Source organism: Canis lupus, chromosome 3, assembly GCF_048164855.1.
Source record: "Canis lupus baileyi chromosome 3, mCanLup2.hap1, whole genome shotgun sequence".
In the NCBI taxonomy this organism is placed as follows: domain Eukaryota; kingdom Metazoa; phylum Chordata; class Mammalia; order Carnivora; family Canidae; genus Canis; species Canis lupus.
This window is the reverse complement of record NC_132840.1, coordinates 21546195-21562933: the sequence shown is the minus strand read 5'-3', so window position 1 is coordinate 21562933 and position 16739 is coordinate 21546195. Positions and strand designations below refer to the sequence as shown.

General features: G+C 60.4%; 1 protein-coding gene and 1 long non-coding RNA gene across 6 annotated transcripts in view; one reads left to right on the top strand and one right to left on the bottom strand.

The window, feature by feature from the left end:
- GSE1 (Gse1 coiled-coil protein) overlaps window positions 1-12405 on the bottom strand; it is a 413371-nt gene extending 400966 nt beyond the window's left edge. For 2 of the 5 annotated variants that reach the window (XM_072819501.1, XM_072819498.1), the window contains exon 1: window positions 10939-12404. In XM_072819501.1, the coding sequence (XP_072675602.1) occupies window positions 10939-12264 (1326 nt within the window). In that variant the 5' untranslated portion in view covers window positions 12265-12404. Of the gene's footprint in view, window positions 1-10938 lie in introns of all 5 variants that reach the window. The other 3 variants (XM_072819497.1, XM_072819502.1, XM_072819500.1) reach the window with 2 other exon arrangements.
- On the top strand, window positions 4-5121 carry LOC140629997 (uncharacterized). Its single transcript, XR_012027781.1, has 3 exons — window positions 4-118; window positions 627-1162; window positions 1250-5121. It is a non-coding gene; the product is annotated as an uncharacterized lncRNA (long non-coding RNA).
- Window positions 12406-16739: the final 4334 nt, after the last annotated feature.

Sequence of the window (16739 nt, the reverse complement as noted above, 5' to 3'; positions counted from 1 at the left end):
GAAAGTCACCAGGAAGGGGCTGCTCTCAGACCCACTGCCCCAGAGCAGCTGCTGGGGTGGAGAAACCTCTGGCCAAGCATGAATCCTGCCCCTGACACTGCCAGCCATGTGGCTCTGGGCAAGTCACTTCCCTTCTTTGAGCCTGTGGGGCCTTGGTTTTCAGATGGGGATAGTCTGGATGAGACTGACTTTGAGATACTGCTGGAGGAGGGAGGTATATCACTGCGATGATAGGGCCGATGGGTCAGAAAGACAAAGGGATCGTAAATGTGCTGGAGCCCAAAATTCATAAAGGAACAAAAATTGACAAAATTAGAGGGAGAAAGAGATAAATCGAAGCCGTACTGGATACTAACACCCCTCCCTCAGAGGGTCTGGGGGAGCATGTGTGGACACAGCTGTGAGCGTGTGCACACACATGTGAGAGAGCCAGGGCTAATGTGTTCATGTGCGTGCGGTGAGGGGACAGGATGTTAGCAAGAGGGTTTGGGAACGCATGTGAGAGAAGGTGAGTGTGTGGGTGTTGGGGCGATGTGGGTGCATCTGGAGGGGGCCAGGGGATGTTAGAGGAAGAAGCAACGCCCCCCCACAGCCACCCCTAGCGACCTGCTGGCCTTCTGATTCAGCTGGCCTTCAGAGAAGCCCATCTCCTCCACCCGCCGTCCTCGGGACCTGCCCTGAAGCCAGTCCTTAACCCGCAGAGAAAGGTCCTGCTTGTCCCAGTCACTTGGCAAGTGATGGGTAACCGGCAAGTAAGGGCCAGAGTCTGGCCGTCAATGGGAAGGAACTGGCAATCACATAGCGTGGGAGATCACAAAACCAGGCCCACTACTGCCCTATCCATTTTTGCAAAGGCAAGAAGAGCTCTTGCAACTTCAAGAAGAGGAGGAAGGTGTGGGGTGAGGGGAAGCAGGAAGGTCAGGCCACCAACCAAGCCTCCTGTTCACACACAGCACAGGAAGGTGGGGGGAGAGGCCTCTGACACTGCCACCCCAGCCCCGGGCCTGGTTTCTCTGCACACCAGGGCTGAGGGCACTGAGGCCAGGAGCCATCTTTCATGCCAGGCTGGGGACATACGGGTCCTCTGGCAAACCCTCAGCTCCCGCACGAGAGGGGAATGTGCATCAGAAAGGCAGCCCCTCTGCTCCACAGCAAGACTCAGGTAATGGACCCAAGGAATGGGCTGGGCTGCTTCCTGCTGGGCTGGTGGCCCAGGGACATCCAGCCCACTTCACCCTGTCCCTCCCAGGGGCCCCCAGACCAGGCTGGCAAGTCCCTTGGTGCTTGGTGCAAGCAACCCTGTGAAAAGAGCGCTCTGCACACTCCAGGCCTTTGTCGGCCAATGGCCCAGGATGTCGCATAATTGCACAGAAGTAAGAACAGCACAGGACCCCCTCCCTCTGGAAGGGAAGATGGCAAGCCTGGAGAAATCGATCTGCTCAAAGGAATCAAATTAAAGGACCTGGTGCTGCAGCCAAGGGCAAGCCAGGCTCTCAGGCTGTCCGAGCCTCAGATGCTGGAAGGCTCCTCCCAGCCTCCCTCGTCTCAGAGTGGCCTCTGGCCCATGGTCGCTGGGACCCCCTGTACCTTCCGGCCCTGCTATGCCCGGGAGTGTGGAAGCCCACGCCGGCCTCCCACCTGCCTGTGTCACTGGCCCATAAGAACCCACACAAGCCTCTTAATCCCCATCTGTGAACCCTCTCGCCTGGAAGTGGGGAGACAAGGTTTACGGGTCTGGGACGGCCTATAAAACACTGTTGCAGTGTGTCATTGCCCTGACCCTCCTTGTCTGAGCCCCATTCTGGAAGCTGGTCCCAGAGTCCAACTGCAGCCTCCTTGTGTGGCTAAAGCAGGGCGGGGCCAGACACAGGCCAGGTCCCTGCCAACCCTACACCATCTCCAGGAAGTGCTACTTAACCCGGCAGGGGGAAAGGCCCAGGCCCTGGAGTTAGACCACCCTGGTCTCACTGGTGGCCCAGCTCTGCCATTTACTGTTAGTGATGCAATCCCCAGCTCCCAGATTTATGAGCCTTGTCATCTGAGAAAGGGGACTCATGCCACCTCCGTGGTCAGGGGAAGGACAGGCAGCCTGGTGGGGAGGCTGGCATCTTAGCCAAGGTCACCCAGTGAGCTGGTGGCAGAGTGGAGCCAGTGACAGGACCTGCTGGGGTCCTGGGCTGATGGCCTATCAGTGGGCGGCTGCAGGAAACGGAGCCCAGAGGGTCGGTAGGACCCACAGGGCAGAGGTGAACTGAACTCAACACATGGCCACCTTCCATCTGCTCCAAGTTTTCCAACATGAAGCACATAAAATCCTTAATGTAAAATACAAAACCATCTGAAAATACCTGTAACGCATTAAAGTGATTCCTAGAGTATAATCAATTGACGGGCAACATCCAAATAATACATTAGGAGAATAAAATATGGACATTTCAAAAATGACATTACTAAAAAAAAAAAAAGACGTTACTGCCATATAAATCCCCAAAAGTGAAGATTTCCCTAGAGTCCCCATTTATTTAAATCCTGCCCATTTGTAGAACCCTCATCATTGACCCCTCCTCCAGGCAGCCTTCCCTGACTCCCATTCCTCCCCCAGGCCAGGTCCTCACTGGGGCCTCAGCTGTCCTTGCACCAAACCACACACCATATCCACCAACTGTTATCCCCCATGTGGCGGCATCCTGGGGGAGTGGGGCACAACAGTTAAGCGTCTGGACGCTGGAGCCAGATGGCCCAGTTCAAATCCCAGCTCCATACTTTCTAGCTGTGTGACTTTGGGCAAGTGACTTCCCCTCTCTGTGCCTCAATTTCCTCATTAATAACATTGGAAAACCTACCTCATAAGATGGGTGGAGGATTACATGAGGCACAACAGGGCGACGGCTGGCACAGGGCAAGTGCCATCAATGTGCTGCTGCGACCATCAGCGTCATCATCATCATCTCCCTATGCCTCCCTGTGTCTTCATCAGGACCAGGTCAGTGGTCAGAACCTCCATGCCCTTCCCCATCACCAGCTCTGCCCTACAGGAGATACTAACTGGTGAGAAGACATGGCCTCAGTGGGCCCTAACCTTTGAGGGGTCTTCCATGGACCCGCTGCTTCCTCTCCCTTCTTCACTCTCACCCAACAGCCTCCAGGTGGAAACGGTGGTCCCCAGAGGTGGCTGCTCCTGCCCAGGGTCCTAGCATGCCTGCCCCGGCTCACAAGAGCCAAATACTGACCATGACCTTCGTGTCATTCACTTGAGGTTGCTGGCATCTCTTGAAGGAAACCCAGTCCAGCAAGGGTTTTCACACAGGGTTCCACAGCAAACAGGCCGGCAGCAGACAGTGACAGCCCGTGGTTGGGGTGGCTGGTGCTGGGGCGGGAAACCTGAGAGCCACTGGACTCAGAGCCAAGCCAGACCTCACTGACCGGGGTCTTCCCCATGTACCCCCTCAACCCCGCCCACGGGGCCAGGAAGATGAAACAGCTACAGGTTGGCAGCTGTGCAGGAGCCGAGGGGCTCGGCTACTAGTTCACCATCTGCACCCATTTTACAGACGGAAAACCGAAATGCAGGCAGGGGGAGAGTCTTGCCCAAAGCCATGGTGAGTGCTGGCACCAGAATCCGGGGCTTTTGGTTTCTGAGGCTAGAGGTGGAGCAAGTCAAAAGCCCCGAAAGCAAGTGTAACCCATCCCAATCCTTCACACAGCTCCCCTTATCCCAGAGAGAAGACCAACTCCCATCTTCCAACACCCATTAGATGTCTGGGGACCTAGAATGGGAGGTTTGGCTTAGGTTGGTGAGCTGACATAACAACCCAAGTCCCACTGTGTCGTTAGAACCCCCAGCGGGAAAGCAGGACCCAAAGGGTTAAACACTGGGTGATCAGGTGACCCAGCAATTCCGCTCTGGGGCGTCTACCCAGGAGAAATACGAAAACGTGTCCGCAAGAAAATCTGGCTGCAAGTGTTCCCAGCAGCATCATCCACGAGAGCCAAGGTGGATGCAACCCAAACGTCCATCAACGGAGGCGCGGAGAAACAAAACGCGCTCTCTCCACGCGCTGGGGTGCTATTCAGCACTACACAGGGGTGACGGGCAGACCCCGGAAACATGCATGGGGAAAGAAGCCAGGCACAAGAGGCTGCGGGCTGTATGAAATGTCGCCTAGGTAAATCCACAGGGGCAGAGAGGAAATTCGTGTTTGCTGGGACTGAGGGGCTAGGGGGCTGGGGAGGGGCTGCTTCTCTCGGAGGTGAAGGAAAGGCTCTGGAGTAGACAGTGCTGCTGGTTGCACGGCTCTGTAAATGTGAATGAACTCGCTCAATTGTAGACTTTAAAAGGGTGAATTTTATGGTGTGTGAATTATATCTCAATTGAAAAACAGAGCAAACAAAACCAGCGTCTGTCCAAAGTCAGTGCAAGAGAGGGCCTGCCTGACCAGCTCCGAACACCCCCCTGCCCCGGGCCCTCTGGTACCCCGGCTTCCTCACTGTCAGCTGTCCCGAGCTCCCACCTCAGGCCCCTGACCAGACCATCCACCCTTGGTGCTCAGGCGACAGCCCCAGCCTGCTCACTGCTCCCCAGCCACTCCTCTGACCGCTGCCTTGACCCCTCCCTGTGCCCCATCTAGTTTACTCACAGAGAAACCTTGAAGCCCAGAACGGTGCCTGGGACATAGTCGCTGCTTCGTAAAGACAGATGGAACAAATGAATAGAATCCTTCTAGTGACCACCACAGCTTTCCAGATAAAAATCCCAAACTCCTAGGCTATGTTCCAATGCCTTCCATCACCAATTCTTACTCCAGTGCTGGATTCTTCTGGAAGCTTTAAAATACCAGGGCCACCAGGGTCACCCCTCAGAAATTCCGATTTAATAGGTTGGGGTAGGGCCCAATCACCAGTATTATAAAATTCAAATTGATTCAAACCCACATCTAGGGTGGCTCAGCAGTTGGGCGGCTGCCTTTGGCTCAGATCGTGATCCTGGGATCATCCAGGATCAAGTCCCATATCGGGCTCCCTGCATGGAGCCTGCTTCTTCCTCTCTGCCTCTCTCGAATAAATAAATCAATCTTTAAAAAAAAAAAAAACAAACAAACCACATCCAGACACTGCCAACCACTCCCACAGCATCACCTCCTCCCACTTCAAAAACCTATTTAAGGTTCTCCAGCAAACCCCACTCCCCACATCTAGGCCTCTGCACAAATGCTTCCCACCAGGAGCACATGAATCCTACACAGACCTGGCTGAGGCCTTTTCAGCCTTCAGGGCTCGGCTGAGATAATCACCTCCTCCAGGAAGCCTTCCCAGAACATACCAGTTTCCCACCCTCCTGGGAGCTCCCAGCAGACCCCAACATAGAACTGATTACACTGCACAACCACGACCAGAGCCTTTCACCAGCACCTCCCAAACTGCTCGAGCACCCGAGGGCAAGGTTTGCCTGATTTCACACCACGTCCTCAGAGCACCCGGTGCCCCATAGGCACAGAAACATTTGTTGGCCCAATGGGTAGGATGTGTGGTTCTCCAGGTGTGCTTCCTCAGGGCAGCCCCGGACAAGGGTAGACATGTGAGCAGGGACAAGAGTCAGAACTACAGCTGTGTACCCATCACAGGATCCATAGAGTGCCAGAGTTTCTTTCTTTCTCCCCTGCATGGAGCCTGCTTCTCCCTCTGCCTGTGTCTCTGCCTCTCTCTCTCTCTCTCTCATGAATAAATAAATAATTTTTAAAAAAACCCTATAATTCTAATTAGCTTGTATTATTGAAAAGTAAATAAATAAACCAGCACGAGTGGCATTAGGCTTGCTGGTCTTCTGGGTACAGTGTTGCCCCAAAAAAATGATCTATGAGATATTTCTGACCCTACCAATAGTAAGTTCCAGAGAGCTCTAAGCAGATCTAAGAGAAGGGGCCAGAAAGCTCTGAAGACTCTGGACTCCACCAGAGACGGCCACTCAGCCGCCCTGTCCCTGCGCCTCCCTGCTTTCAGGGAAGGCTGAGTTTGGGGGACCTTCTGCCTACACTTCCTCTTTCCCAGGTGTCCCCCATCGCCTCCAGGTTTAGGACAAGGCGTGTCTAGAGAGTTTATTCCCCTGAGCAGATGGCTCCCAACCCGCCAAGAATGAGTCCAACCCTCCCCTCGGAGGAGGTGGCCGGAGCAGGAGAAAGGCCCAAAGCCCAGCCACTTCCCAGCCCTGTCAGGGAGAGGGTGCCCATGTCGGCCCAGCTAGGCGGCCCCCTCCGGCACCTTCCGGAAGGCTCCCCCCATCCACTTGCCTCGCTCAGGTGTCCCGAGAGCCTGGACCCGGGGAGGAGGGCTGCCAGGCCCTCCCTGAAGAGCAGGGAGCCGCGTGGGCGCGGAGAGCCGGGAAACACGGGAAACAGATGTGCGGGCCGGCCTGACAGGCGAGTGATGACAGACGCTCTCTGCAGGCCTCAGATGTCAGCGTGGAGAAAAGAAAGGCGCCTCAGCAGCAACACCTGTCAGGGCTCGGAGGCCACGCTCCAGGGGCCGGGCCGGGTGTCCCCGCAGCGAGGGGCCGGGGTGCGGTTAGGTAAACAGCTGCACGCTCCATTACCCAGAACCTCCCCGACCGATCGTGGGAAGGGGCCGGGACAGCCTGCCCGCCAAGTGGCGAGCGAGGAAAGCCAATGGATCACGGAGCAGACCCATCGGGACGACCAGCAGCGGGAGGGCCCAGCTGAACGCTCCTCACCAGCGTGATGCCATGGGGAGCAAGGACACCGGGCGCCAATTATCAGCAGGCTCCCCCTGGAAAGGGGAGCCAGGGCAGGGACAGCAGAGCCAGCCAGTGGGGGCTGAGTGGGGGGCGGGTTACAGGGCCTCTGGCCCTTGCAAGCTAACTCCTGCCCCTCGGCTGCTCCAAGGGTGGAGAAGGCATATGCAGGGGTAATAGCTGGAGCCCCCAGACGGCACAGAAAGGCAAGAGAGTAGAGGGTGGTACACAGACACAAGAGCCGGACCCCTAGGTCCTATGTTGGTCCTGCTGTGACCAACTGAGCAACCTTGGGCAAATCACTTGCCCTCTCTGGACTTGCTTTTTCTTCTAAGAAATGGAGACAGTGCCACCTCCCTGGCCAAGGCTGCCGTGAGGATCCAGTAAGGGTGAATACAAGGGAAGCACGTGGCACAGCCTAGAACGCAGAGAACATTCTGTAAAGCCATCATCATCATTATCATGTCCCCAGATGCCACCTCCGGCAGCCTGGCCAGCTGTGCCCCCGAGCCCCGAAAGGAGGGACAGCCTATCCCCACCCCCCAGCAGAAAGGTGGGGAGCAGAGGCTGCAGCAGCACAACCCGTGAGCACCAACAAGAGACCCAACCCCGAGTTACCAGCACCAGAGGGAGAGAGGAAGGGATGGACCCGTGCCTCGTGCCTACTGCGTATCAGCCATTCCCATCACAAACCTTCCAGAGGAAAGATGGTCTCCACTTCTCAGGCGCAGTGGGGAGGGTTAAGTCTGACCCAAGGTCAGCTCTCAGCACAATGAGGACCCAAACCAGGTCCGAGCCAAGGCCAACCCAGAGTCTCACCCGTGGCTGCACAGAGAGTCCCATGCGCTGGCACTCCTCCTCAGGAAAGGGGTGCCGGGCCCCGAGAAGGTGGGCTGCAGCCTGCCCCCTCCAGCCCCAACGCAGCCCTGTGCAAGAGGCCAGCTCGGAGACCAGGGACCACAGGACAGGGCACCCTCCAGCAGGCAAGGGTCCGGCTGGACAGAAAAGCCACAAACACGATCCAAACAGAGGGCGTCACTGACACCTTTCTTCCTTTTCTTTCTCTCTCTGTGTTCTTTCATAGCATTTAAAGCTGATTCACTAATGAATGAGCATTTACCAGGGACCAACTGAGGCATCATGGGAGGCACGATGGATGAGGTTCCGGAACATGCCGTTCCGGCTCAGTGGTTTCCCGGTGGCTACCTTCCAATGCCCCTGGCCACTCCCCCCCAAATTCGCAAACCACACATCAGAGACAGACAGGACTCAGACAGACAGGACTCGGGAGCCGGGCGTGAGCAGATCCTGGGGCTCCCGCAGGGAATGCCCACTTGGTTTCCGGCTGCCCGATGCCAGCGCTCGCCCCCTGCGCCCACCCTGGCACCAGGGGAAGCAGCCCCGTCCCGCTCTGTTCACAGCTCTGTGGGGAGCTGTACTCTGCAGAGGCCAGGCCCTTCCCTCTGACACGGAAGGCGCTGCACTTGCCACCAGATCCCCAGCCTCTGGAACAGTGCCTGGCTCAGAGTAGGCGCTCCATAAACATTTGTTAAATGAATGGGAGGGAGGAAGGAAGGGCAGGAGGCTGCATTTCCGGCTTTCTACTGCTCATCAGTCAGGCTCTCCTAGGGCAGGAGTGGATGCTTCTCCCTCCCTCTAGCTGCTGGAGCCTGGGAGCAGCTCTGCTGCCCTCCCCCTCCCCACCCCCAGGCCGATGGCCTCACCACCCACCTGGATCGCTGCCACCGCCCAACCCAGGGTGGATCTCTTCCCCTCGCGTTCCGAGCCTTCTTTCAAGGACTTTTTATCTCTCCCCTGTGCCTTTGACTCCAAAACCACCTCCCGAGCCTGACTCCAAGGTCTCCAGTTCACTGCAACCTCATTCCCCCTTCTCCCCCAGGAGCTCTCCGGGCTCCTCCAGCCTCCATGGCTCTTCTACTGTACCCCACCCTGGAGGGCCCCCCTCCACCGCATCCCACCCATCTCTCAAGGCTACGCCTGGCAGAGGCGGTGGATGGAGTGGGGCTCAGGATGGGAAGACCTGGGTTGAAGACCCACCTCAGCCACTTCTACTGGCTGTGTGACAGGCACCAATGCCACCTGACTTCTCTGAGTCTCAATTCACTTCATACATAAAATGAGACTAATGAGGCCTCATAGAAGCAAATGAAATAATTTGCTTTAGAAATGGTGCAAAAGTAAGAAGCCGGTAAGCCTTCCCAAACTCATGCTGACCCCTTCTGGGCAGACACTGGCTTGCGTTTTCATCCCCCACAGGGCTACCCTCCGCTGCCACCTCCCCAGCAGGACTGCTTCCTCAAGCTCCTACCGGTGAGGCCCACACTTGGCATCTCATCAACTCCCGATGAGTGAGCAAATCAACTCGGGAACACTCAGCACGGAGTGGATGTTCTGCAGAGAGCACTCCGACAAACCTCAGAGGAAGTGCTTTAACTCCTCCATGCAGCACCAATCACCCAGCCTGAGACCCACAACCATCCTGCAAATGGAAAGCCTCGCAGAGAAACCAACCTGCATCCTAGAAAAATCTGCCCAACACATCGGGTGGATGGGAGGGTCCCGCTGTGTGCCAGGCACTTGACTTTCTGGGGGCAGCTAAATGCCCAGTCTGTTCACATACTTGGCCCTCCGAGGCAGGCGATCTGTATTTCCGCTCCCCAGCCAAGAAAACGGGCACAGGGAGGGTAAGACACTTGCCGTTGGCTGCTCAGGTTAGCAAGAGACAGGGCAAGATTGGAAGCCAGGTCTGTCCTGCTCCAAAGCCAGGCTCACCACCCGGTTTCTGGCCCTTCTGGAAACAGCACTTCTTCAGACTCCCAGCAGCAGACCCCACAGACTGGACTACCACAGGCTGCAAATGAGAAGTCCAGTACCCACAGGGGGGGAATGAGACATGCATCCATTTAGAAGAAGAGGACCACTACCAAAGCCCCCAGTTACATCTCTATGGTCCAAAAGGGACACTGGCAGATTAAGAAAGCCTGGGCAGAGCATGAAGAAAGCCTGGGCAGAGCAGAGCATAGGGCAAGCACTGGAGGGAAGCGGGACAGTGCGCCCACTTTACAGATGCAACCTCCCCTGAGAGTGAACGCATAAGCCAGGAATTCCACACACGGGGATTCCATCCTTCCAAATAGATGCAACAATCATTCCTGAACAAGCCCGAGCCGCTCTTCCCCATCCACGGGGCCCTCTGCGGGGCCCCTCGCTGGTGGCTCCCACTACAGGCATCTGATTATAATAAACCAGGCCTCCAGGCGATGAGGATTCACGACACCGCCCCCCCCCCCGACACCCCCCCCCCCCCCCCCCCCCGCCGTAGCCATCACCGTACATGGTGATCCCGACTCACAAACACCTATTTCCCCAGACCCACTGCAGGCAGGTCCTGTCCTGGCCCTTGCAAAGCCTAATCCAAAATTAACTGAGGCCCGTCTGGCTCCTCCCGGGCAGGCAGCGTGAAGGCAGGCGCCTTATAAACAGGGCACACGCCAGCCACCACACACACCCCCCCCCCCCCCCCGCCTCTCTGCCGCCCCCCTCCTGCACAGCTGAGTTGCAGAGAAGAAAGCCTCTCTTCCCATCAGGGGGAAAGTCTGTTTAGGCCACTGTCCCCCGGGTCCCAAACCCCCACGTCTGAAAATCTGTTTCCATCTGCTGTGAAGCAACCGGAGAGCCTCAGAGGAAAAGTGTGAACTTGGGGGAAAACTGCAGGAGCCAAGCGGTGCCAGCGCCAGCACGGAGAGGAACTGCCACCTCCGCTGCATTTCCAACCGGGTAAGCGCACAGACCTCCCAGTGACCTGCATGGCCGGACTAATTACCAATGTTATCAGGCGGATGACAGACGTGCCCCGAACTTCCTCTGTTTGACGGACTCCGCTGCACACACACTCAAGTTCAGGCCCAGGCCTGATGCGTTCAGCAGTGCCCTGCTCTTCCACAAGCCCGCTCCAGGTGCCCCCAGCTCCACATGCCTCCCAGCTCAGTCAGCACCCCCACCTCGAGCGCCCTCCCCAGGCGCCGCCGGCCCGGTGACCCCAGGAGGGAAGCTCCTTCTGGAACAGATCACACGGAATCAGTACAAACACTTCCCCAGCAGAGGAACAGAAAGTAACATGTCTTCCTCTCCTACTCAAATCACCGGAGGCTGAAGAGAAAACCAGGACTTACCTTCATCGCCGCTGCCACTGGGGAGCTCCAACCCACGGACCCCTGGCGGGCGAGCCCCGGGCCAGCACACACCAGGGTCCCACACTCCACACAGGCGCCGATGATCAGCTGCCGCCCATCGTCCACCAGCAGGCTGTGGCTTGCTCGCAGGGTATAGAGAAACAAGGGCAGCCGCGCCAGCCGCAGGGCCTTGAGTCCGAGACAGCGCTTCTTCTCCTGCTGGCAAAAGAAGCACACGAACGTCTCCACTTGGTACTGGCGAGACCAGGCGCTGACGGTGTGGTGGGCGCTGCGGGCCTCGTGCTGCAGCCACTGGCCCAGCAGGTCGTGGTAGCAGAGCACACAGGTGGCCACGAGGCCGGTGGAGTCGGCGGGCCTGGCACGGGGGGCGGGCGGGTAAACGGTGAGGAAGGGGAAGAAGGGCTCCTTCTCGCCCAGGCGGCTGGAGGGGTTCACGTTGAGCTGGAACTCCTTCCCAGGGCCCAGCTCGGCCCCACAGATGTAGCAGACAGATGCCGGGCTGCCCCGGGCCGGTGCAGGCGGCTCGCAGAGAGCGGGCTCCGAGGCGGAGAAGGCCTGGTGGTACCTGCCCAGGAAGCCTTGCACGGAGGTGATAAGCTCCTCGTTCTGGCAGGCCCGGTACAGGGCCCAGACGTCCTCCAGGACGCTGAAGCACTTGGGGCAGCTTCGGACCTCGCAACGCTTGTTGGGGCCCCGGGCGTTGGGGGGACAGGGCAGGAGGCTGAGGAAGGGGAAATGCATGGAGCCCCGGGCGCTGCCGTTGAGAATCCTGAAGGCCACGGCCCGGGCGTCCTGGGTACAGTCCTCCCCGCAGAGGTAGCAGGCCTCGGGCAGGGCCCCCGCAGGCGGGCCGTCTTCCCTTGGGAGCCTCCGGCCCTTGGAGGCCATGCCGGGGGCGTGGCTGTTCAGAGGCACGACGTACAGTCGCTGCAGGACGGGCACGTTGGCCAGCTCGAAGCTCTGCCACTGCTGCATGAGGGAGGAGAAGCAGCACGGGCACACCAGGGTGCTGCCTCCGTCGCTGATGGGCTGGGCCCCCGGAGGGGGGCTGTGCAGCCACAGGAAGGGGAAGAAGGGGGCCTGGGCCAGCTTCTCCTGCTTCTGCACGTGGATCTGGTGCTGCGAGGCCGGGGCCAGGGCCGACCCGCAGATGTAGCAGCAAAGGCCCTCCGGTGGCGCCGCCCGGCTCGCCAGCGAGCCCCAGGGGACGCAGCCGCCGCTCTCCTTGTCTCTGGGGCCCGAGAGAGGCTGCTCCTTGCGGTCCTCCTCCTCGCTGGTGATGTTGATGTCGCTGTCCTCCGACATGCAGTAGCTCCCGCGGGCGTCCGCAGCCGGCCTGCTCTCGGGGCCCTTGGGGGCCCTGCCGGGAGGGCCTCCCTTGGCGCCGTCGGCGGGGGCCCCCTGGCCGGGGGCGCCTCGCCACGGGTCCGTGATGCCCCTGAGGACGCTGGCGCGGGCCTCGGGGCCCCAGTGCCGCCCGGCCGCCTTCCGCCGCCGCCGGGGCCCGCTCCGCGGCTCCGCGTCCCCGCGCTGCTTCGAGGGGGGCGCCCCGTCCTCCCGCGCGCCGCCCGGCCCCGCGGGGGGTCCCGGGGGCGGCCCCGGCGCCGGCCTCCACTCCTGGCCGCGGCCCCCGCGAGCGCCGGGCCCCGGGGGACCCCCGGCCGCCGGCGCCCCGTCCCGGCGGGGGCTGGCGGCGTCGCGCGCGGCGGGCTCGCCCTCGGAGAGGGGGTCGGCGTCCGACAGCTCCGACAGCTCCGAGTCCCGCGCCTCGTCGGCCGCGCCGCCCAGCGCGTAGGCGACGTTCCACTCGCGGGGGCCCCCGGCCGCCCCGCGCCGCCCGCCCGCGCCCGCGCCCGCGCCCGCGCCCGCCTCGCACTGGTGCGGCCGCTTGAGCCAGTACATGCGCTTGTCCACCGGCGTGCGGGCGCGCTCGAACGCGGCCCACTGCTCGCCCAGGAAGCAGCGGCACACGGCGCACACCAGCACGCAGCCGTCGGCCGGGCACAGCTCGCGCGCGCCGGGCGCCGGCTCCTGCTGCTGCAGGAACGGGAAGAAGGGCTGCGCCGCGGCCCCCGCGCCCGCCGCCGGCTGCTTCACCTGCAGCTTCAGCTCCTTGCCGCGCCCGATGCCGCCGCCGCAGATGAAGCAGGAGAGCGGCGCGCCCCCGCCGGCCCCGCCGGCCCCGCCGCCCCCGCCCCCGCCCCCGCCCCCGCCGGCCCCGCCGCCCGCCGCCGCCCGCTCGCCCACGGCTGCCATGAGCCGCTGCTTGCGGGAGAGCGGCGCCGGCCGCCCGCTCATGGCCGCGCCGCGTCCGCCCCCCGCGCCCCGCGCCCCGCGCCCCGCGCCCCGCGCCGCCCTCAGCGCCCGCCGCCGCCGCCGCGCCCAACTTGGGGCATGAGCGCGCCGCGAAGTTTGGCGGCGGGCAGCGGGCGCGGGCGGGGGCGCACGGCCGCTCGCAGGGGCGCCCCCCCGGCCTGCCGAGCCCCCGGCGGCGCCGCGCCGAGCGCGCCCGGAACGCAGCGGCGGCGGCGGCGGCGGCGGCGGCGGCGGCGGGCCCCGGGCGGCTGGAGCGGCGGCCGCATGTGCGAGCTCCGGCGCCTGCCAAAGCGTGGGGTCATTTAATTGGGGAGGAGGGGGCGGGGCGGCGGGCGGCGCGCGGAGGGGCGGGGGCGGGGGCGGGGGCGGGGGCGGGGAATCCCTCCCCCGCGCGCCCGCCCGCCCGCCCGCCCGCCGCGGCGCCCCGCCCCGCCCCGCCCCCGCGGCCCTCCCTCCCTCCCTCCCCCTCCTCCCCCTCCCCCCCCCTCCCCGCCGCCCGGGCTGCGCACAATGGCTCGCCGGCTCCTCTATCTATTCCGTGTCCCGCCCGGAGTCGCGCGCCCTGATTCACGGCCCCGATTAGGGGCTCCCTGCAGCGCGCCCGGCTCGGGCCGTCTCGAGGGTCCCCGAGGGAACCCGCGGAGCCCCATCGGCGGCCCCAGCTGCGCTTCAAGTAAAGGGCAAGCAGGACGCGGGGGCAGCTGCGGAGGACGGGGCGCCAGCCCGAGAGACAGAGAAAACCCAGGAACCCCGCCGATCCTGCCCCGGGCGCCCGGCCCCCTCCTCCTTGGGAAGGAGGGACCGACGGAGGGCCCTTTACGGCCCTGCCCTGCGCAGCCCTGGGCTGGGGCACCTTTTAGGGCCCAGTGTGCTAATTTTGGAGACAGAGGGAAGAGGAGCTGTCTCCTGGATCAAGTCGGTGAAGGCACCATCAGGGGGACGCGAGTCCTCGACCTGCCATGCCTTTTCCTACCTCTGGCCCGGGTGGCCCACGCGGTGTCTGTCCCCCACCCCCACCCCACCCTCACCAGCAGTAAAAGAACGATCTGGTGTGTCCTGGGCCTGTGTGTTCCAGAGCAAGTGACTCAACAACTCTGGGCCCTTTCTTCCTCTTAATAAATAGGAGCCCTGGCAAGGGATGAACTGTGCCAGGTGCTATTCTAAGCACTTTATATACGTCAGCTCAGTCCCTGCTCCCAAGAACTCTGGGTTAAGTGCTGCGATCAGCCCATTTTACAGATGAGAAAGAAGAGCCACTGGGGGAGGGGGGTCAAGTTACTCTTCAGGCTGGCCTGCAGGGATTCAGCCCCAGGCAGCGGATTCCAAAAGCCCCTCCTCCCAAGCCCCGCCGCCCCCCCCCCCCAGGCAAACCTCTGGTCCGTGTCACCCATCTGCTGATGGACACTGTCCAGAGCAGGGGACATGGCCAGGACCCCTCTGTCCTGCCCACTGCTCTGGCTCAGGCTGGGAAGCCTTGTGCAAATTCAGGCATCTCCGGGTAACCATTCCCCATCCATGAAACCACACCTCTTCCAACTTCAAAAGTCTGCAAGTCTCTGACTTCTGAGTAGTTGACAGCTAGCTGTCCCAGCCTGCCAGCTGGAACCCAGAGTGAGCCTGGGGACAAAGGTGCCAGGTGGGCCCCTCTGCCCTCTAGTGCACTCATATGTAAATAAAACTAGGCTTCCCCCAGGCAGGGAGGAGGGCCGTGCATTATAAATGGAACAAGAGAAAAAGGCCACCTCTTGGGAATCCCTGGTGTATATTCTGGGGCTCGCATCTAGGAGTTAAAAAATCATCATCATGATCACCAGAAATTCAGTACCAAAGGGGTGAGGTCTGTTCGTGGTGCCTTAGCACAACCCTCAAGCCTCACAGAGACCAAGAGGTAAAGCAAGGCTGGCTTAGGAAACACAGGTCCTTTTGTGGGGGCTACAGGTGGACCCCTTGAGACCTGGCACATGCCTCCTCCCACCTCGCAGGCCTCTGCAGGCTCTCCTGGCACGCTGACTCCTGTCCACCTTTATGGTCTCGGCTGCAGCACTCTCTCCCAAAGGCTTTCCTGCCTTCTCCACCTCAGGCAGGTCCCCTTTGCCATTCTCTGCCTCAGCCTGGAGGATTAGGAATTTGCTGCTGATTTTATTTATTTTTCTGTCAGCTGCTCCCTGTCTGGCTGACCGGAAGCCTGGGGACTCCCGCCTCCGGCAGGAACCAGGTCTGTCTGGCTCACTGTGTTATCCAGGGCCTATCTCAGGGCCTGGGTCCCATGCCCTTGGGGCCCAATCTTGCCCTGTCCCTCTCTACCTGTGTGAGTCTCGGGTAAACCTGTTAGTTCCGCAAGCCTCAGTCGCCTGGTCTGTGCAATGGGTGGTGATCCTCGCCAGATTTTTCTGTGCCCGTTACATGAGGCCCTGGGTCCAGAGGCCTGGGACATCGTAGGTGATGTAGGTGATACCTTCATATTATCTCCCCCCAACCCCTACCTCTTTCTGGCTCTACCCAGTGGTTGAAAGATTCTGCTACGTCCCGTTGGTACTTCATTGTAGGGGAGAAGGCCACAGGGGTCAACAGGACAAAGTGAGGGAGGTGGAGTTTTCTTGATTAACCTGGTCTTTAAGCAGAACTTCCTGAGTATGTGCCATGTGTGTGAAAGTGTGTGTATGTGTGTGGTGGGTATGTGCACGTGTAGGTGTGTGCATATATTTATGTTTGTGTGTGCATGTGCTGATGTGTGCACATGTTGGTGTGTGCACGTGTGCATGCGCACAGGTGCATATGTACACGTGTTCAAGAGTTTGCATCTGCGTGTGTATGTGTGTGTATATGGAGTGGGCCCAGGGTGGGAAGAGAGAGGCATCCAGCTGGATGTTTTTGTTTCCCTCCATGACCGGTGACTCAGGAAAGTCCCCTGGCACACATCTCAGGAACCAGGAAGCAAGGGATCACAGATCAGAGCAGGAAAAAGGCAGGTGAAGCTGGTTGGTCCTCTGTGGGTGGGTGGTGCAGGGGCGGGGCCGCTGGCACCTCAGGACATTTACTAGTTGTGCGGCCTCCGCATGCTCCTTTACCGCTCTAGGCCTCAGTTTTCCCATCTGCAAAACAGGGGTGATGAAATGACTCATCCCGTCGGGCTGGGAGGACCATGAGCTGAGGCAGTCCACAGGAGGTCAATGGACCCAGAAATAACAGCAGTGCTTATGCATGCTGGTTGAATGTGAATTTTACACGGGAACTGTGCCTTATAGAGGGAAACCCACCAAATTTTTGCAACAAGCCTGTGAGGGAGGTTCTCTTACAGGCCCAGTGTACAGGTGAGGAGTCAGAGGCACAGGGCCGGGACTTAAGGCCCTAGGTAGTGCAGCAAGGCAGGTCTGAGCTGGAATCCAGGCAGTGTGTCTCCCTGACTCCCTGCTTGGCCCCGGGTCCTCAGACACCCGTGCATTAGGGCAAGGATGGCCCCAGCG